Consider the following 22,429-nt stretch of genomic DNA (forward strand, 5'->3'; position numbering starts at 1 on the left):
TTAATCAAACGCTCGAAATAAAATAACAAACTTTGACATTTTTAATTTAACATGTGTTTGATATATTCTCGTGTTTCGCGTGTGCTTATAGAAAAGATATAAGCTCAATATACAGGGTGTTTCAGACCATCCGTACCACCCATTTAAAAACTAGAGAAGTGGTTATTTCAAAAAACATCTTCTATTCTATCTTCTATATTCTTTATAAATCGGCTCTATCGAATGGCGATATTTTCAACTTCTAGTTCCGGCCGGAAATAGGCGATTCAGACTGGAAGTGCATTTTTTTAAATGGAACCCCCTATTTTTCATTGCATATTATTGTAGCTTATCTCGAGAGCTTTCCAAAACACTATAATAATAAATTATTTTTTCATGAAGTACTTTTCGAGTTATGAGGCTTGAAATCATTTCTTAATTTTACATAAACCATAAAATATCTTGTAAAAATATTCATTTTTCGATTATCTTACCTTAATACTTTTATGTACAAAATAAGAGGAATCAATTAGAATATGCAATGAAAAATAGGGGAACCAGAAGTTGAAAATATCACCATTCGATAGAGCGCACCCGATTTATAAAGAAAATGTTTTTACTTTTTTGAAATAACCACTTCTCTAGTTTTTAAATGGGTAGTACGGCTGATCCGAAACACCCTGTATAAAAGAGAAACGCAACAATCCATTTTCGCACGACGGCTTTTTAACATTATTCGCCACTTATACATTCCCAACGCATCTCGTTCAAGTTAACTTTCCTGACTGCGCGAAAAGCGCTCGCTCTAAACTCGTCGTTCGTGCTGTGACGGCTTAATAGCGCACGGAATGATATTAGCAGAAATTCCGAATGCAGTTTTACGGTGTAGGCGGCAAGTTCAAACTGCAGATACGTGGAAGTCGTATCTGGACCGGGGCGTCACGCCACGTTACGTTAATATGCGTCGTCGCTCTTTTGCAGATAAACTGTAAGCGCCGGTAGTTATCGCGCGCGACGCGTCTCTCAGCTGTTCGCGCGTCACTGACGTGACGAGGGAGTTTGTGTCTTGCTTGGCGGGCAGAAAATAATGTTGGGAAAACTGAGTCGCGGCTACGAAATATGGAAAACGACGTCTGCACTTGTGCTAAAAAAAGCATCAACCATATCCTTAATAATGTAATTAAAATCAATATAAATCATTCGTCAACTTTCTTTCTTTGTAATGTCAAAGTATTAGCTTGTCCGAGATGAAAATAATGTTCGGGCGTAATTTATCGTTTATCATAATTATTGATTATCGATATAGACAAGCGCGCACATCGCGGAAAAATATTCGCGCCGAGTATTCGCATCTATCTATTTTTCTATAACCAGGTGTTCAATGGAACCTCATTTTTAGCGATCGCACGATCTTGGAGGAAGATCGCCTAAGACATTTCGCACCTATTTTCCTTCATTCTCGCGACAAATTCGCTGTCCGTGCTTGCGAACTCGAATGAGAAGTGTGCGAGGAAGAGTTTTACTCTCCAAGATTTTTCAACCTTCGTATTTGAAACTTTCCGTGTGAGAAATTTTCATTCTTCAGGCACTTGCTGTACTTACTATGGTACTTACTATTTGGCGGAATATACGTCAGAATATTTGACACATTGCGCGTATATACTTTCTTTTTTCCAAAAGCCAGATAATATTAATTATTTCCGACCGAGGACGCTAATTTAAATTGCACGAATTGAAGAAAGAATTCGAAAAAGTTGGCGCACATGGAATATTCTGTACTTCATTTTACGAACTATTTTTTTCATTCAACTTTAAAAAGTTGAATGAAAAGAAATTGAAAGAAAAATACTCCTTCGGTTATTCTTCCGATTCTTATTCTCACTTCTCGCGATTCTTGACATGTCTTTAATTTGAAAATGAATATGATTATGAAATGATGTGATTTATACATTCGTGAACCAATCATTTTCGATAGTGGAAGCTAATATCTTTTCAACGTACAACCCCCTCTTCTCAATATTGATTCTCTCTTCTCGGCTTTCGAAAAAACGAAAATGACTTTGTTCGCTTATCGTTTCACGATCTTCGGCCTGACATCTTTTCAACCTTTTTCCCTCCGAGCCAGCAACGTGGCACGGGTCCATTCTTCGAGGCGTTGATATTTACTTAATCCGCGTGAAAATGCACAGAGCGGAGATGGCGAACGTCGGCTTATGACCTCCGAATCGACGATCGAAAGTCAATGATCCTTTTATCGGATCGACGCGCGTGCACGCTTTCCGTACCGAGACTCAATGAGAACTGAAATATATACGAATCTCGAGCCAGGCATGCGAATCCCAACGCCGAGAGCGCGGATGTCGGGGATTTTATATCGCGCGGCTTATTTCGCGCCGCGCCAATCTTCGGTCTCACCCCTTGCCTCGCACATACATGCGTTTTTCCATTTTCCATCCTGGCCCGATAGAATAGTCCCGTTTGCGCCGCCGAGTGGCACAGCCACTCTTTCGGCGTTCGCCACTCGATCTCCAATTTCGCTCTCGCAATCCATGCGTTATTCCACGCTCCTCTCTCCATCGCGTATACCATCTCCTCCCCCCTCGCCCCTCGCGCGCAAAAACCTCTCTGCCGTCTCTCGAAATATAAGGCGAATGCGAGGAGCTGCATCCCCCTTGCACCGGCATCGTCTCTACCGCAAACCACTGTGCAATGTGCTCCGTGCTTCGTATTCAGCGTACTCGCGTCATTTGCTTTCCGACGAACTTCTTGCGAGGGGATCGAAAATACGGTGCAGGATATACGAGGCATCCCCAAAAGTCGCGTATTTCTTGCGGGCTGACTCTCAAATCCGTAGCCGATAGCCTCGTTTAGGAGGGAAAGAAAAGAATTGTATTCCTACGAGAATCAGGAATTCACTGGTTATTATTTAACGATGACGAATATTGTAAACTCATACGCGTCTTGTATACAGGGTAGGCTATTTTAATCTGCGCACTGAAATATCTCAAAATCTATAAATTTAAGACAAAAATGTTTCAGACAAAAGTTGGCTTGAAGGGGGATATAAGATGATACCATTAGTTTGATCTTGAAAAATCATCTGAAAGTCACGTGAAAATCATCTCCAACTTTTTAAATGGGACATCCTATATACTTTTGCATATTCTTGTAGCTTGCTTCAAAAGCTTTCCAAAACACCATAATAAAGTATTTTTTCATTGAGTACTTTCCGAGTTTATGAGGTTTGAAATAATTTTTCAATTTTATATAAACCATAAAATATCTAGTAAAATATTCATTTTTTTATTATCTTAATACTTTTATGTACAAAATAATGAGAAAAATTATACTTATGGGAGATAAATTAAACTTATGGATTTTGAGATATTAACTTATGAATATTGAGATAAATTAAACTTATGGATTTTGAGATATTTCAGTGCGTAGATTAAAATGACCTATCCTGTATAATTCATAAATCGCATATTACATACCATTTCAAATAGAACGATGTTATTGTGCTTGTTGGAAAAAAAAGAGATAAGGAACATAATTCTTAATCTTACACGTCCAATCTAATAATATCCAGAGCATTTTCCATCATATTTCCGGACGAGCAGGCAGAAGGAGAGGAAACAAAGAAAGCTTTCGGCGGAGAAAGAGCCTTGCTCATCGCAGTAGCATCGATTTCATCCAATCAGCAATACCTTTAATACCAATCAGCAGTCGGCCCCTGGGCTCTCGGCGAACGATCGGACTAATTACTGATCGGGATAAGACGCGCAAAAGTGCATGTGTGCGTGAATGTACTCGAGGCACTTTCTTTCTCTTTTCCTCTCTCCCCCTTACTTCAATATTTTTTTTTCTCTTCTTTTCAAGATCACGAACCATACTATTATTCTGCACGAGATGAGGAGTATAAATACGCGATATTCTCCAGAGAATCGAAGTGAAATTGATGTGAAAAACTCTGATAGAGAGGAGAGAGTACATAGGTTCTCCGTCAAAGTTTAAGATAAAATCATCGAAAGGAAAAACTTACTTTTCCACTGGCTCTTTGAATTTTTCCAGAGCACACAAAAGCGATGTCTTATTCATATCCTTGCTCGAGAGAATTTTTTCCACAACAAAAAAGCAAGAATATAAAATTTTGAACTCGCAATACGAGAAATTAGAATATGAATAGATCATGTAACGCCGTATACTATAATTTAATGTGTTCGCGAGCGATGTTTTACAGAAATAAGTTAAAATGTGCGCCGCATTTTTCTTCATCTTGCGGCAAAGATTCAGAGTGGATTTACTTTGAGGAGCCAACATTCGGACATTCCCGAATGAAGAGAGCTTTATCGTGCTTATCTGAGATGGCTAGTCGCTCGCGCATCGACCAAGATTGGATCGTTACACCAAAAAGTAAGGACATCCGTAAGTTTCCAGCGGATACGCCAAAAATAGCGGCGGAATAAAACGGAATCCTCCATTACCGGATCCGCGAAGGAGGTTCATGCGGGGGTTATCTAAGCCTCCCCACCGCCGTTATCTTAATGGCACTTATTGTCTTGACGTATAGTACGTTTCTCTCGGCTTTCCTCCCTTCTTCACTCCTGCCCCCTGCGACTCCTCCCTCAGTTCTATCTTTTCTACTTTCGCGCGCATTAAGCTTGCGAGGTTTGCGAGAAGATGCGCTGCCGCTGATGCCAGTCGTTATCGCGAGCTGGGCGCCCGCCCTTTTCTGTCTTTCGCATCATCGGGGACATATATAATCTTGGCGGCGATCTCTGTTTTTAGAATTGAACGCTAAAACTAGGTAGAACTAGGAAAATGGACTTCAAATTATATGAATATGTCACGAGACTTGATTAAATCTTCAATCATATCTCGATTCTATTTAAATAAATGTAAAATTAAAAGTATAAAAATTATCGTATTTATCGAGCATCGAGACATTAAAACAGAATAATACGAGGCCTGTTTAGTAGCGCTTAAAACAGAAAATCGCAAGACGGATGTCTCGATGCATTTCATCGATTATATCTTGGATATAAGATTTGGACGATTCACATAGTGATTCGATTCGCAACGTTTATTTTCGACAATAAGCCTCTCCTCCAAATTTCCTTCCTTTTATCGCGTTGTAAGTGCGTTTGCGAGGATATGATCGCCTATCGTTTCCGATTTTCCCGAATGTTTCCGCGTTCTCGGATTTCGCCGACAACAACGACGATGACAATGATTAATATTGACGCGGTTATATACCGAAGGTAGAGTCTAGCCGTACCTAAATTACGCGAACTTTAGTGCCCTCCTGTCTGCCCTGTCGGCGACGGGGTCCCTAAGGATTCCTTCCCCGGTTCGTTGACACGACAGTCAACGTCATAGGCTAGGACGTCGTCTTGTCCCGTCGCCTGCTAAGCAACGTCGAGATATCCTTGCCAAGCACGCTGTGCATCAGATTAAATTAGAACTCCATTTGCTACGCGTGCATTTCACGCAGCGAACTCATCGGTGGTCATTCTCTTCTGACATCTGTTATCTGACATTCTATAAGCTTGTAAACCCTATAATCATGAGTCAGCAGACAGTTACTCGTCCTTCGAATATCTGTCGAGCGTTGATTCAGAGAACTTTCATGCTTACGTTTACACATCACGTGCTTTTCCGTCGCGTCAGCTGACAGAACAATGCGTACAATTATTTTAATCCATTCAGACCTGAATTTTTTCTGTATTGTAAAATTTTATTAAATTAATTTTTATTGATGCTAAGGGTTTAAAACGACGATATATATATATATATATATCTTTTTTTCCACCGAGAGATCGCAGGAAAATTAATTCTAAAAAATAACTATTTCAAATGATTTTAAAGTTTTTGTGCATAATTGTGCACATAGGGTCTGAGTGGATTAAAAAAGATTGCAATATTATGACGCTATAGGCGCGATTTTTCAGGTGCAACTTCTCTTAGGTTTCTCACCCTCGTGCTCGCAGTTGCATTTATTTATATCGTTACGTTTCCTATCGACGAAAAAGAAAAAAAAAGAAAAAAAGAAAAAGAAGAGAAGATTCACGCTCTCCGAGGGAAAAGTTGGCGCATATGAGCGCAACGCGCGGGGGGTGGAAAGCTGCGGGACTTATTCTCGGACTGTTTTCACGGCGATTTCCATAGCGGATGACGGTGCCGACGCGGCGCGAACGCGAACACCGATGCTCGGTCATTTGGCGTGGTAAACGGTGCCTTCCGCGTTGCATAAAATGCGGGGGAAAAAAACGAGAAAGGGAGATAGAGAAAACGGAGATACACCGGCGGTGCGCGGAATCGATAGCCGAAGAATTACGAGACGAGGGAGGCACGCGCGTGTGCGCGGCTGCGGAATAATTCAGTATTCTCGGCGTAAGTGGCGCGCGCGGAACGAACACATGCGATTCTACCAGGGGAGGTGAACCCGCTAGAACCCGGCCTGGCCGCGAGGCGGAAGAGAGGTCCCTCCTCCACCTCCTCCACCGCCCTTTCCCGCTCCTTCTCCACACCGCAAAGCTCGTTAATTATACAAACGCCGTTCGTGCTCACCTCGACACGCGGCTTGCTGACGCGAATACTCGCGCTTTGATGCCGCGCCGCTTCGTTGCGCGTCGATAAGCGATAAGGGGTTGCCTCCACCTTCCGATTCCGACGGTTGACTGTTGCCATCAGCTATTTTTACCTGGCCGACTATTTGCGGCCCGCGTTATTACGTTTATTGACCTTGCGTAAGCGACAAATAGTAGCGTCTCCCAAGATGCTACTATTGTTCTCACACTGAGAAAAATCGTTTGATTGTATTAACAAGACGTATATGATTGAAGGCATTTTGATTAAATCAAACGAGAATTTCTATTTATCATGATAAGACTCGATTTTTTAACTAGAACGTTTAATAGATTTTACTATAAGGATTTGATTAGTATTTTCTAGTTGGATCTATAAAATTTCTTGTTACATTAATTTCTTTGCTTGCTTCTTAACTTAACTCGCATTCAATATTTGCCATGAAATGTATATAAAGAACAAGTATTAACATTAAATCCAAAGTATATTTTTTTTCTCTTACGAGCAGTAATGTCAGAAAGAGGACGCTGGCTCGCTGATTGTGTGTGTTTGAGCTGCATTCTCTTATTGCATCACTGTTTATCAGTTTAATTTTTAACGAACTGAATTTAAAATAATTTATTCAATAATCTGAATTGAATTTATTCAATAATCTTGTTGGAATTCAAAATATTAAACAGACTTTTGAGATTAGATGGAAAAATTTTTAGAGGACTTGGTGCTGGGGAGTTTAATATTATTAACCAGAAAATTTGGTAAATTTAACAGGGAGAAATTAATTAGATTCATCTGATAATTCCTACAAGAATTCTGGTTCGTCCATTTTCCAACAGACATATTGGTTGAATTTTAATTAATCCAACCAGATTTTTTTCTCAGTGCAGGATCTGGGAGGTTTTGCGATTTAATTTTTTATTCCGGATTTTTTAGATATTATTTTTACTCTTTTCTGTTCTAAAAATGAAGGATTTTGGGTATAAAATGGAGCAACAAGCACTCTTATTTTGTATATATTAGCGCTAATACGTGAAGGAGATCTTCTCTCGTTATGTGCGAATATGAAATCATACGCATACAGACGCATGCTGTATAAATGATCAATATTTTAATCACGGGATTATTGATGTTAATATTTTAACGCAATCTGAACATGTAAATTACGAATGCGGCAGTCGCGAAACGAAACGCATGTTTTATTCAATCATCATTTCATTAAACAATCGTAACATTAATTAATGATCAATAATCCGCTAGTGAAAATAACAGTTAATTGTCTCGCGAAATAAACGTACGTCTACGTAGATGTATTTTTACACACACGTAGGATGAATAACGCGTCTTCGACCTGATTTAAAATCGATTGCATTATTCTAATGAATCGAGCACGTGATTGAAAATTTGACAAATACATCTTAGGCTCGTCCGAATAATCGATGCGTCGTTAATCCCGAAATAACTTGAAACGATCGCCATTAATCTTCGCATATCGGCCACTGAAGTTCAGGCATCGGCGAGCGAATTCGGCGCGCACTTAGTTACGTTGCAACAACGCTCGTGAGTATTGCTCGGGGTCCTTGACAGGATCCACCGGGAAGTTTAGACGGAGTTTACCCGTTAATGACTGGGTACATACCAGAGGATGTGCTCAGGTACGCCGGTGGCCACGTATTCGCCGATGTTGGCTCATCGGCTTCACGTTGATGAAGAGAGCACCAACGATATACCAGGCAAAGCGATAGAATCTTGTTAGCGAAGCCCTCCCTTTTTCGACGCGGCGAATACAGGTGTATCCAATCAATGCTCTTCTCGACGTAGTTCGCCGCTATACGTGATGATTAAGTTCCGATATCCGTCTCACGAGCATTAAAGGTAAAAAAACGTCCCGTTAAATCCATGAACATAAATTGCGCGTTAATAGGCAATATGCATGAATACATTTCTGCGGAAGAATAGATAATTAAAGGAGATAATGGATAGTCGTTTTCTAACTCGCTTATATTTTTATACGTGCAGTATGCGGAAGAAAATTAAAGTAAATATTCACGTGTTATCGTGGATTTATCTGTGAATGATTTCGCGAACAAAAGATCCAATGATGAAAATTTATCCAGTAAATTTTATGACATTTCTCCTTTTCACATAGATAAAATTTTAAAAAGATGATAATTAATATATAATATTTAATTTAATATATAATTGATATATAATATATGTAATTAATATATAATAAATTATGCAATTATTATATAATAATTGTATAATTATTATATAATCAATTATATAATTAATACATAATTTATATATAAAATTATTAATTAATATATAATTAATGTATAACATTTAATTTAATTTAATATGCAAAAATTTCTTGTAGCAAACAAAGAATCACTCTTAATCAAAATAGAAGCTCACCCTATCGCGTTACCTCTTGCCAAGTACCGCCAATTTTAATTCTGTTGTTAAACTTCATTAAAAACATAATAGCGAGATAAACGCGTGTACATCCGTACGTCTGAACGGGAATCGTGCCGTCTTATCTGTTGCGGTTGGATATCCGTGCGAGATCGCGCTTATTTTATCGCCGGAAGTACGGAAACTAACACAACAAGCGCCGATAGCTTTTGTATCTTCGTCGACGTGCGCGCATTTTCGCGTCATTATTCAAACGGAGCGGGAACTTTAATCGCGAGGGAACTTTAATCACGCGATTCCAAAATTATCTAGCCTTTTACGAGAGGGGGGAACTTTGCAGAACAGAAACGGGGAAAAGGAATTGCTCTCCCGTCGCCATGATAAAGCGATTTTACTCGCACTTGACACTTCGGGCGGCTCTATTCGGGATTCTTCCAAGTTCCTAGGTCGACGCGAAGTAAGAGATATCACCGGGATTCCTGAATATCGCATCTGTCTAATTAAAGAAAATGTTACGCGACCTTTATCACGTCAAAAGGCACGGCTGACTTAATTTCCTCGTCTTTTAAGCGATATTATACGAAGGAAGGAATTTATCCTTTTCTTCGTGTCCTCTCCGTCCACGATTTAATCATTAAAAATCAGTTAAGGATTTGATTAAAACTTTATTATACATCCGTTGAAGAGAATCTTATTTCTCTCAGAGACCTTGAGATTTTCAAATAACGTAGTCAACAATTTTTTAATCACTTCCTTATAATTTTCAATTTCCTTTCAATTTTTTAATCACCACCTTATCATTTTTCAGAGAGGCAGTTAAATCGCGGCCGTCTTGATCCAACATAATAATATAATGAATTATGTAAATTTAGATTAATTCTGATTTTTAGTCCTGTGGATATAAGGGAATCGCGTTCCTTATCAACCCGCGACGAGAGTCAGACAAGCGCATTTAACGGCAGTTTAAACATGGTGCGAGAGGGTACGAAGCTCGGTTTGCACGCGGCGCCAAGAAAATCGATGCGGCGTAAAGTATTCTTCTCGCGTAGCACGCGAAACACTGATAGCTATTTGAATCTAATCGGCATAGGTGCGCCGGGCTACGGTAACCGCGACACTTTCAATGGCGTTGGCGTTACAAATGACTGCACCCACCTACAGTGTGCATATCGTATTCCAGCCGAGGCGGACACATACGCCACCCTGTACACAGGGTGTCCTAGCTTCGCACAGCTGTTTTTCCTGATTGTTTATAATCCTCAGCAAATTCATCGATCTTCATTGACCAAGATTCGGCCACCGTTTTACAATCTTTTGATATTAAATATATTTTATATGCATACAATATTTAATATTGTTTATTAAACATCTACCGGAAGCTATTTGAAATTAATTTGAAAATGAAGGATTTTATTTCCTCACTGAGAAAAAATCTGGTTGGATTAATTAGAATTCTGGTAGATTCAAGCAGTATGTCTGTTGGAAAATGGACGAACCAGAATTCTTGTAGGAATTATCAGATGAATCTAATTAATTTCCTCCTGTTAAATTTATCAAATTTTCTGGTTAATAATACTAAACTCCCCAGCACCAAGTCCTCTAAAATTTCTTCCATCTAATTTCAAAAGTCTGTTTAATATTTTGAATTCCAACAAGATTATTGGATAAATTCAATCCAGATTATTGAATAAATTATTTTAAATTCAGTTTGTTAGAAATTAAATTGATAAACAGTGATGCAAGAAGAGGATGCAGCTCAAACACACATAATCAGAGAGCTATAGCGTCTTTCTAGCACTACTGCTCGTAAGAGAAAAAAAATATACTCTGGATTTAACGTTAATACTAGTTTTTTATATACATTTCATGGCAAATATTGAATGCGAGTTAAGTTAAGAAACAAGCAAAGAAATTAATGTAACAAGAAATTTTATAGATCCAACCAGAAAATACTAATCCAATCCTTAGTAAAATCTATGAAACGTTCTAGTTATAAAAAATCGAGTCTTATTACGATAACTAGAAATTCTTGTTTGATTTAATCAAAATGCCTTCAATCATACACGTCATGTTGGTACAATCAAACGATTTTTCTCAGTGCTCATATCCGGAAATTAAAATCCTTCAGCTTTCAAGCATTCGTAAGGGAACCATCGATATCCGTTCGTTTCTAAACGTTCGCCGTTTTCCTTAACGGTTTCCGCAGAATTTGAGACACCCCGTAAAAAGATTGCGGTAAAGATCCGAGATTTACGCGCGTTTTCGTTACGGGGCATCGAGTACGAGTTCGACTGTCGGTTGTCGGGGAGAGCCGATCCGATCCCGCCATCCGGATCGGATATTCCGGCGCGATTATCGATTTCTCCTTACGTTTCACGGTGATAAATATGTAGAAGCCCGTGTATTGCTTTATTGCAAATTGCGCTCACGCTCGCGGGAGTACTTGAATTCGAGATACCCCGGCTAGATCTCGCGAGACTGAGATTATCGATTCGGCACCTCCGTCGTTCCCAGGTGGCGAGTATGCGAGCAAACTTCTATCTACTTTATGGCAAACTACCCTTATTTATGATATACACGTTTAAATATTTGTAATAAAGCGATGAATTTCGCGTAATGATCAATATTTTCTTTAGCTTACATGTATTTTTCGCCCTTCATCTTAATGAAAAATTCTTTGATGCACTTGAACGTGATTTTTTCACGCATTAGGTAAAATTCTTGACTTATAAAATAAACTGTTTTTTAAAAGAATAGAATATTTTATTCATCATCTTGATTTCTTTTTCAAAAGTTTATCATTTAAATAGCCCGAATTAGAGTCGATTGTTTTTTTTAAGTATTAAAATGTCTAAATTACAGCAATTAAAAGTCATCAAGCATCTTTAACATTTTATCGCACTCTTTTTATCTATATTTAACGATGTCTCTAGACCACCACTGTAGGTAATCGAGGGGTTGTTTATCGACGAAATATCCCCCTGAAAAAAATATTAGCTCTCTTAAGAGTAACGAAATAATTCAATTTTGATAGCGACGAGTCAGCCATCGAATGCCTGCTACAGATGACGAGGCAACGAAGCAGGGTAAAAGGAGAAAGAGAGAGAGAGAAAGAATGATGACGAACGAAGCAAGAAATAGAGAGATATATAAGGCATTTGAGCGGCATGGACGGGGCCGTAGGCAGGCGAGAAGCGAATGTGTCGGGAGTTTGAAGCCCTTAATTGCTTTTTAAAACTTTCAAGTTCGAGTTCGGGCTTCTCCCGACGTCCGGGGTGGCTCGCCACCCTCCGAGTCGCACCCTTTGCATTCTACTTAGGAATGTTCAATATTAGTTTTCCCTATCGGGAGTTGTATGCGAACGCGCGTTCGACTAAGACGACAGGCGAACAAGACGGATGCCGGAGGGAAAGGGATGAGGGGGAAAAACGGAGACGCGGGCGTCGATAACCGGCCGTTGGGTTTTTCTACTTCGGGCAATTAACGTTGCCCTCGGCAAAAGCTACTCACGAGTATCGGTTTGTCTATCCCACGGGCGTTCGGACTCATCTTCTTCTTTCGGCGAGAAGCAAACTGCTCGCTGCTCGAAGTTTCGCAATGCTCTTATCTTGCCTCTCTCTCTCTTTCTCTCTTTTTTTAGAAGAAGAAAGATAGTCCGGGCACGTTCGAAAGTTACCCCAAGAAAACGAAGTTGCTTTCGCCGCGTCAAAGCGGAACGATTGTCGTCGGTGTTGACTTCGGGATTGTTTCCATAAAGGAGGAGACGGAGATTGTTTACATTCGCAATTAACAGAAATCTCCGTTACAGTATATACAAATTATCTTAACATTATTTGACACTTTGAAGAAATTAATAAAGTTTAGGGAATGAAATATAATTTTTATTCCAATGATATTTAATTAAACATTATTATAGGATTTTAAATCGACACTGAAATTGATTTCGCGATATCTGTCATTATTTTTAAATTTTGACATCAATTCCGAACCATTTCTCGAATATGCTCATTATGAAAAGGCCATCTTTCACAGAGGTCGTGCCTTGCGAGTCCTTTTTCCTTCGACTTATCGCCCGTAGTAAAGATTTGAAAGCGGAGGCAATGGACGATATCGAGCTTCCAAAATTTTCCGAGAAAGGGATTTTCCGAGGGAGGAAGAGCCGCGTCATTTGCTCACATAGCGAGTGATATCTCTTAACCCAGAAATTGGGATACGCCCCTTAAATTCAACGACTGCCGCGTGACGTTAGCCGTGAGATACGATTTCTAGTGTAATACCCAAGTGGAAGAACAGAGTGGGAAGAGGAAAGTTCAAAGAGGGGAAAGGAGAGAAGTGGCTTTTCAATTTCGGAGGAATAGACCAGTTCGCGTGCTCGACGAGGGTACTGAATGATTCCCATTCGTTATCCCTTTATTGCAACCCTTTTAGTAACGTCAATATCACATTGACCTTTAGATTCCAAATGGAGAACATTAACCTTTAATTCTGACAAGTTTAGTTTAACGCTAGAATAGATGAAGAAAGTTATGTTTGGCTCTCAGAAAAGCTTTGAAATAATTACACGATGACATTGTATCATTCATAAGTGTAAAAGTACTCTCTTTCATCGTCGTTCGATAAATTATTTTACCTAACGTCAGAATGAAAATTCGTTTCCTAGAGTCTAAAGATAAAAATTTGCAATAACAGTAACCTTCCTCGCTTAATAAAGCGAACTCGATTAATCGCCATTATAGAATCACGCTCCCTTTTGATCAACCTCCTTCACGTCTCCCGTTTCTTCTCTTCCTTTTCGCACTCAACTTTGGGATTCTACGGAGCACGTGGCCCAGATCTTTTATGCCAGGGTTTCCAAGGGAACTCGCGCGCCATTTGCTCACATCGCGGCTGACATCCTTAACTTGCGAAATGGGATCTTCTGCCTCTCCCTTTCCCCTCCGCTCTTCCTTCTCGACCTTTGACCCAACGACTATTGGTACGGATAATTGCGAGCTACGACTGCTCTCAAACGTAGATACGCAGACGGAGGGAAAGGACATCGGTGCGCAAAACGAACAAGCGGAAGAGATTTACGGCTCGTGAGAACAACGAACAACAAAGTTGCTCCGCGAAAGAAACGCTGCTTGAGTTAGCGAAGGATGTCTTCGAATCTCAAATCCGTTCCGTTTGTCTTCTTGCTTACATCTTGTCGTGCAAAGTTACCTAGCCTATCTTTCTCAAACAAGATTCGTCGTTTTATATATCTCATCCATATATCTTGCCGAGAATACTTTTTATGGAAATATATATCTCTCCCCGAGTTTTAAAATCTTTAGCAAACGGTTATATTTTCTCGTCTGTTAAGATTTAAATTTTTTATCATAAAAGAGTATAAAACTTTCCGAGTGTTATTCGCATAATTTAATGAGAATGCTAATTGATAACGAGACTCGAGACTTTGTAATTCTGTTTATGATATTATCTGAAACTTTAACTTCTTATAAATAATTTCTTCTCATTTTGTACAACTTCTCATTATGATTTTATTACATCATACACATTATATCGTAACTTCCTGCGTCTAATAAATATCCCTAATAAATATTCTCGTGCTAATTAAGGCATCTTTATATTTTCCATAGATTATATTCTAGTTTAATGATCTCTATAAGCGTCAACATCGCTTCCTATTTCCGGGAGAATTTTTTTTCCGCACCGTTCTTCCCTTGTCGACCTACTTAAGGATGCAGCAAGTTAGGCGGATCCTTTAAATCGGGATTTCTGAGATCGAACGCGTGGCTTACTCGAATCGAGAATGGTAGACTCGTATCTTACAATAGCACCGCATCCTTTGAACTCGACGATCAAGGATATTCACGAGCTACTATTTTTCCCGACACTTTTGCATAGGAATGCATCGGAATCGATAAAAGGAAGACTATTTGTTATAAGAGGGAAAATTCTTGGAGAATAATTTAATGAAAATGTGTCATATAGTTAAATTAACGGTAGCATTTTACGAATGATTTTATAAAACAAATTTAATTTGTTAGATTTGAATTAGAAAAATTTAATTAAAGCGCGCATTAATAAAGAGATTACAAGACCAAGAAATTAAACTATTTTGCACAGTTAAAAATTATGATATTTAACATTGTAAGAAATATAATATAAAAGTGATATTTAATATTGTAAGAAATAAAATGGGAAATTATGTCAAGATGAAATATCGGAGCTTGTTGGATTAATTACAAACTTTATATCCGAAGAAAATAGAGACAGAAAGAAAAAGCGGAAGATGTATTTATTATATATATTTGTTGGATTTATTTCTGGATAAATAAATCATAAATTTTTCAAGATTTCAAATAAAGTTTATTTGAAATTTATTTTGGGGAGGAAATAATATACATATTTATTTTAATCTGCAATGTTTTTATATTTAATGTTAAAGTTTTGACATATTTGTGTAAAAGACTCTTGACAAGAAAATCGGCAGTTGATCGAAGAGGGGACAACGAAAAATGTATAATGTAGTCAAAGAACGTCTCCAGAATCGACCGAAGATGAATCGCGTGATTCTCGCCTCCTTCCTTCTAACGCGCCCATTTGCCTTAATCGATTTTCCATCTTGGCCCCGAGAATCTTTCGATTCCGTCGAATCTGGGTCGCTTTTATCCCCGCTCTCCCTTGATCCGAGCGAAGAAAACGGGCGCCCGATTGTCTCAGAACAGACTCTGAAACAATTGTAAGTGCGCCAATGATTGTACGCGGTGGAGTTAACGGACAATGTGAAGTCTTTCCCTCTCGGAGAAGGAGAACGCTTGTCGATTATCGAGGAACGTGAATAGGTGACACGTGAGAGGCTTGCAAATTTGCACGTCGATTGCGCGAGACTTCTGTGATTCCGCCGACAATTTTTTTCTTCACGCCGAGACGTGTCTGGAGTGTCGAAGCGCACTCTTAATCTGGATTCCGATATGTTAGTGACGGTAAAGATAGGAATCGATAGCGATCGAGAACATGATGGATGCGAATTCCGCGATATTAATATTCTCGGAGTAATATTTTGCATGTAACGCGATTTGAGCAAATCTCTGCAAATAAATGTCTTAATTTGTTTAACGTATTTTAATACGTACGCTAGAAATATGTTTATTATTCTTTTTTATCCTTCTAATGAGAATCCAATTAATCCAATTAATAATTTTTTTATTCCGTACGCGTTCTTATATTTAAAAAGTGCATCACTTTTCCGTACAAATTAGAATTAAACAATATGCGTAATTGCTAAAAAAGTAAAAGAACACTCATTCATTTTGCACACACATATGTCTTCCTTTTTCAGATATTTTAAATTTATATTTAATTATTCTTCAGTTTCCGTATACTTTGCTTCATATTTCATCCTGTTATTAAATGAGATCGATCGATAAAAGACTAAAAGCGGTAGAGAATCTCTCGTTACGTGCAAACATTAACGTTGAATACATGTTATATTAACATAAGCACAAAAATAACTCTGATTAACGCAAGCTCGTAAATCCGGTTATACTATATTTATTTATTTCTATTCATGCAACTCGAGAATAGCGACTCAATGAGCGACATTTTTTGGAATGAATCGGTTAACGAAGCCTGCGGGCCAGTTCCTCAATTAGAGGCGATTGTCCCCAAGATGTGTAAGTGGCTCGTTCGCGTGCAAAAGCGACCCCAAGTTTGGCGCTGTTGGACACGTGTACGCTTCGCGGCCAACCGCGACAAGCAGACCGAGGGACGTGTCGCTTGTATTCGATATATCGCGCGGCCACCCTCGGTCGGTTTTCTTTTCAGGGTGAATTAAATCGCGAATGCCCGCAGCACGGCCGCAGATCATTGATAAGCGTCGGGGCTGATTTCCTACGAATTTAAGGGCGCCGGAAAGCTTAAGCTGTCCAAGATTACATAAGAAGTAGGACAAATCTGGACTTTTAAGCCTGAGAAATTATTGAAGAATTGTATTGTAAAAAATGACAATACATTAAAATTATAATATATAAATAAAATAATATATAAATTATAATTGATATATAAAAATTATATTTCTATTAGAAAAGAATGTTATTTTTATCAAAATTTAAATTAGCGAGAGAAATATCGATGTATTCATGCTTGCATTTTTTTCTGCAATTTTTAGAAACGTCTCGCAAAATAATTTGGCGCAATTTTCGATCGTAAATTTTTCGAAAGGTTTGATTAAAAGACGCAGCCGAGCGCGCAATCTTCGCTCTCCAGAGAAGCCCGTTTGTTCGCGTCCGCCTTCTTTGCGGAAGCAGCGATTTTTATGGCGAACTTGAATGTATAAAGGCGCAAGCCTCTTTGTGGCCTTGTTTCTCTATCAATATTTTTCGACAACAAAAAGCGCGGAACGAGACCCGTTCTTGACTCGGGGCGGTCCTTTGTGTTTCAGAACGACACGTTGCAAGTGGTTTGGCAATATCATGTCGAGGAGCCGGTGTCGGCGGCCGGGGTTCTGCCCGATCACGGCGCGGTGCGAGGCTCGAGGCCGTTGTATCTGGTGCAGAGGGACACGCAGCCCAGACGAAGCTCGCGTAATCAGGACGCGGAGCCACCGCTGAAGATCTGGGACATTTTGAACAAACAGGTGGGGAAAAACTTTTTCATCTTCTTAGCTTTTAATTTTTCGCATACTTGCGAAACGTAAGACGACCATGCGCCGTGAGATAAAAATTAACATTCCACGCGATAAGTGCAATAAAAACGTTCCGTCGAGATAAATACGTAACGAACTATCCGAAGGAGAAAATATTTCGTTTCGCTCTTGATATAATTAAAAAAGGAAATGAGAAAGAAACAGAGAGAGAGAGAGAAAGAGAGCAGTTGGTGTGCATATTGCATTTATTACGATTCGCGTTATTACGACGGCACGTGACAAGAAACAAGAACAAAGTTAATATTCATCCCGACCGCGGAGAGAAATTCGCGAGCGCGAACAAAGACGATTAAAGAGTTTTAATTAGAGTTCACGAAAGTGGATCTGCCATTGGCGTTGTGATATTGGACTCGATTTGCACGGAGGGAAGCTTCAAAGCCGGGTTCCATGAAAGTATTTAAGATAACCAAAGTTACTTTATTCAGGCTTTGCCGAGAAATCATTAACGCTAATCATCGACGTTGCTAACTCGTTATTAACTCAACATTAATTTTAGTTCAAGAATATATAATTTCATACTAAGGACTTGCGGTAAAAACAGCGGAAAGAAAGAAAACCCGAAATATTCAACTCAAAAAAGTACCTGGAATTAATCGATATAAAAATTATAAAATTATTTCAATTTTTTATACAATTATCCGGTTAATTGAACGTTACTTCATTTCGAAGTTAAATTTCAAATCGAGAACTCTTTCATGAACATAATAAAGATTGATTTTGCGCTCTCGATATCGTTTCGATATCGGCGGATTATTCGTTTATCCGAGACGCGAATGAGCTTTTTTATCCCAAAACTCTCATCGTAGGGTTCTGCTTTCGTCACTTGCGTAGACACGTGCGTGTAGATCGCGTATATCGTGCGTGCGAGATGAATATTCGATCCGCGCACGTTTCGTACTGGATTTTTATCGAACGCGAGCGGAGCCGTTGTTAAAGAGAGAGAGAGAGAGAGGAGAGAGAGAGAGAGAGAGACGGCATTGTGCGCCGAATTTATGGCGGCATAAATCTTAACCGGGTCACATCCGGCAAAAACTATTCGTTCATTAGCGTCGCCGGGTCGTAGATTACGAGGTCGACGCTATCGCTGGAAATCGGACAATGCTAATTCCACCGTCTGCCCTGCTGCGCTGTTTATAGTTTATATCGAGACCGGAATCGGGCCACGACTCGTATTCCGCTCGTTGGCCCGCGAAAAAGTGCAAGATCATTCGCCGAACGATGCTGATAAACGACCCGGAAATGTTAGCTCGTGTAATATCGTTTGAGACAAACGTGCGCTTCGAGGGTTCCGAATACATTTTTGCGTGTTCCAGATCTCGAATATTGTATAAACCTTTCAGTTTGTCGAATTTCTCCGCCATTTTTCGCCGGCTTCTGCTCGCATTAACGAGGAATTTGTTACAATTATTGTAGCAGAATAATCGGGATGGCAAGTCTTGTTCCTTCCAGCTATACTTTTTGACTCTTCTTTTCCTATTTAACAATATATAGTTTGTTTTGCTTCATTTAAATATGGAATGAGATGTAAAGAGATTGCAAAATTATTTAGCACTTAAATACATGAAAATATATCGCGAAATATCGCGAAAAAGAGATATCGGTATCTTTCAAAGTATCGCTGGCTTTACATTTCCTGCGCGAATATCGCGAAAAGTTCTTTTTTAACTCGGTACACGAAAGTTGCCGAGCGGTTGAATAACTTTTGTATCGCGCCGCGATGAATATGAATAGAATAGTCACAAAGAAGATGAGAGGAACGGGTTTACGTTGCATCGTTCTCTCCAGGTTTTGCGATACTCCGCCATTTGTTAGAAATTGCCGGCAGTTTTGTTAATAGTTTTTGCATTCTCGCTACGCATTTATACAAATGCATCCTTCATTTAAATGTCCCTTTAAATTTACTGTATTAAATTTGGATATAAAAAAATTGTCAAAATTTAATATTGAAAATTATGGCAATTTTTTATAAAATTTTTTATAAAAAAAGTGTTTCAATCGATCGGAGGAAATTGTCCCTGGCAGCAGCAAGAAGTCGGAAAGCGCGTCATGCCGTTGATCCGTCAAAAAAAAAAAATCCCCGAGTCGCCCGCGGCCGTCAGTTAGTGCTCGACCGCAAAACAATAAACGCGCTCGTCCTTCCCGGTAATCTCGACATCGATAATTTCGCGTAAGGGCGTGGGAGAATCCGACGGCATGGCTCGAGCGCTTAGGGCAGCGGAGTAGGTAGGAGGGGATGCGCGAAAAAGAGAATCTTGTAATTCTCTCGAACGCTATACGGGTCGCCCTTACGCCCCGCGGCGGGCAGTTTGAAAACGACCCACCCGTCTCCCTTTCGCTTTCCCTCGCTTCTACGTATTACCGGGATATGCACAACGCAACAGCAAAGCTGCCGAGTTCCATTGATGCACGAAAGTCCGTGAATAATTCGACAGACTACGAGCCCCGACTTGTAGATGCCCCGACGCGAGATGTACACGTGGGACAAGCGCGACTAATGCCTTAATGCGTGTAATTCTGTCGCAGAACCAGAAGCATAATTGAGCAAAGTTGCGCAAATTATGTATTAGTATTCCGGAAAAATCAGTATTTGCTACCACTATGTTTAATAATGAATAAATAAATTTGTGCACAGAAAAAAAACAAGTGTCAAATCAAAACTTATATACTTATAACTAACGCGTTCATTGTTTCGTATATACGCAACAATTTATAATCTTCTTAGAAGAATTTAATAATTTTAAATATTAACAATATTATAGTCTTATTTTATTATTGTAATTGTCACCTCAAGAATATATAATTATTTAATTCTACTTTAAGAAAATTATAATCTTTGATTTAAAAATGTTATTTTCTAACATTGTTTCTTTTCCATTCAAGAAAATTAAATCTTATATCGTAAGAATACATTTTTCTCGATTGAATTCTATAAAATGGCTTCATTCAAGTAAGCAATTATTCAAGCAATTATATTTTTCTTTAATTAACGCGATATAATCTCATTTCAAGATTTCCATGTTAAAACTAAATATATTTTCGAAACAAGAATGTCCTTTTTTTCTGTGTACAATATTTGTCATGATACTGCGCTAAAGTTTAAAAAAATTTTGTGATTAAGGGATGTTTTCATATTTCATGTCGAGACATTGATGTATACACAGTATAAAATTGTGTGTCCACATGTTAAAATTTTCTTGTGTTTCCACGTTTTGATTAGTACTTTAATGTAAAATTAACATACAACTTTTATGTTATTATTTTTATAACGTTTTCATGTGTTACATTTATGTCAACTTCATAATTTGACACTTTGTATATCTCTCTTAGAAATGGAATATTATTTTGGATATTTTTAACAGAATCATTTTAACAGTCAATATGTCTTAAAGTCAATTTAATATTCTAAGAAAAGTTTAAGTGAATCTTCAAATAATCTTGAACTTTGACATACAAAATAATCAAATTTACTAAAATCAAATGTTTCTATTACAAATAATTTAAGTAAAAACAATTACTGTTATATATTAATGTCCTACAACAATTTTTACGAGTTATTGTAACTATTTTTTCATGTACAATAATTGGATTTTTAATTAATTTTTATGTTATTTTTACATTACACTTAAAATCACGATAACAAAAATAAATATAAAATATGTCAATTATTTAACATTTTGAGTTTGCCATTAAGAAACATACGACGAATGAGTTATTTTAACATAAAATTTAGAGTGGATTTTCTGGGACAAGTGAAAAATGTTAAAATGAACATTTTATTTTTTACTATGCAATACACACTCAAAAAAATGTTTTGCTAATGTAGATAGATTTCTAGATGTCGCAACTAAAATTTATCGCTATTTTTATCTGATAGAATATCACGTTTGTCACAGCTAGAATTTATAGCAGTAACATTCTAGCAATATCTGCTAGAAAATTTAAATCCTATTGTTAGATATTAATCACTGCATTGGATAAATATTTGATATTCATTTCTGCATGGATATTTATTCTGTCTTCTACGATACATATATGAGAATTCACCATAAAAAAATTAACCGCAAACGGTTAATTTTTTTAATTTTTAATTTAATTTAATTGTCAAAAAGAGATAGACAGATAGGTGCGTTATACAAACTATATTAAGTTATCAGGATTATATATTGATTTGTCTCTTGCTGCTAGTATTTTCTGTGTACCACAGCCAAACTTTATATCAAGTAAGATTGATCATAACATGGATAGACGCCACAGAAAAACTTCCTTTCTAAATTTCACAAACAGTTCAGATATAAATTCTGTCTCTGTCATTTAGATTGATTACGTGCAACATATATACGATATTACAACATTTGCTAATCGTTTATCTGCCTCAGTTAATTTTTCGCACCTGGAAAATTTTTGCTATAGTTGCAAGATTATTTTTTTTGAGTGCGCAGTTGGATTATGGCTAAGAGATGCCTAAAATATAGCAAAGGATTGAGATCGAGCAAAATGAGTTCGCACGTACAATATGGCTTGCATATCGAGCGGAACAGCGTAAAACAAGTAATGTGACTAACGCCGGTAGATGCAGTTCTTATTCCGTGTTATACGTACCGAAAAACTCGCAACGCGTTCGTGCACACAATGCAGCCGGCCGTGCATGAGAACTGGCGCAAAATAGTCGCATGGCGTGGAAAGCGTCGCTTTGAGACAGAGCGAAATGGGCTCGTATATCATAAAAGCAACTTGCAACCTTGTTATGTAAGTCGCACG

General features: G+C 38.3%; 1 protein-coding gene across 2 annotated transcripts in view; it reads left to right on the forward strand.

Annotated features, from left to right (window-relative positions):
* Nucleotides 1-22,429, forward strand: part of LOC105253537 (MOXD1 homolog 2) — a 204,382-nt gene that overhangs the window by 172,311 nt on the left and 9,642 nt on the right. For both annotated transcript variants that reach the window (XM_025409984.1, XM_020028192.2), the window contains one exon: nucleotides 17,408-17,602. In XM_025409984.1, coding sequence (XP_025265769.1) covers nucleotides 17,408-17,602 — 195 coding nt within the window. The remainder of the gene's footprint in view (nucleotides 1-17,407; nucleotides 17,603-22,429) is intronic.

This window comes from Camponotus floridanus, unplaced genomic scaffold, assembly GCF_003227725.1.
Source record: "Camponotus floridanus strain SB8 unplaced genomic scaffold, Cflo_v7.5 scaffold3, whole genome shotgun sequence".
NCBI lineage: Eukaryota > Metazoa > Arthropoda > Insecta > Hymenoptera > Formicidae > Camponotus > Camponotus floridanus.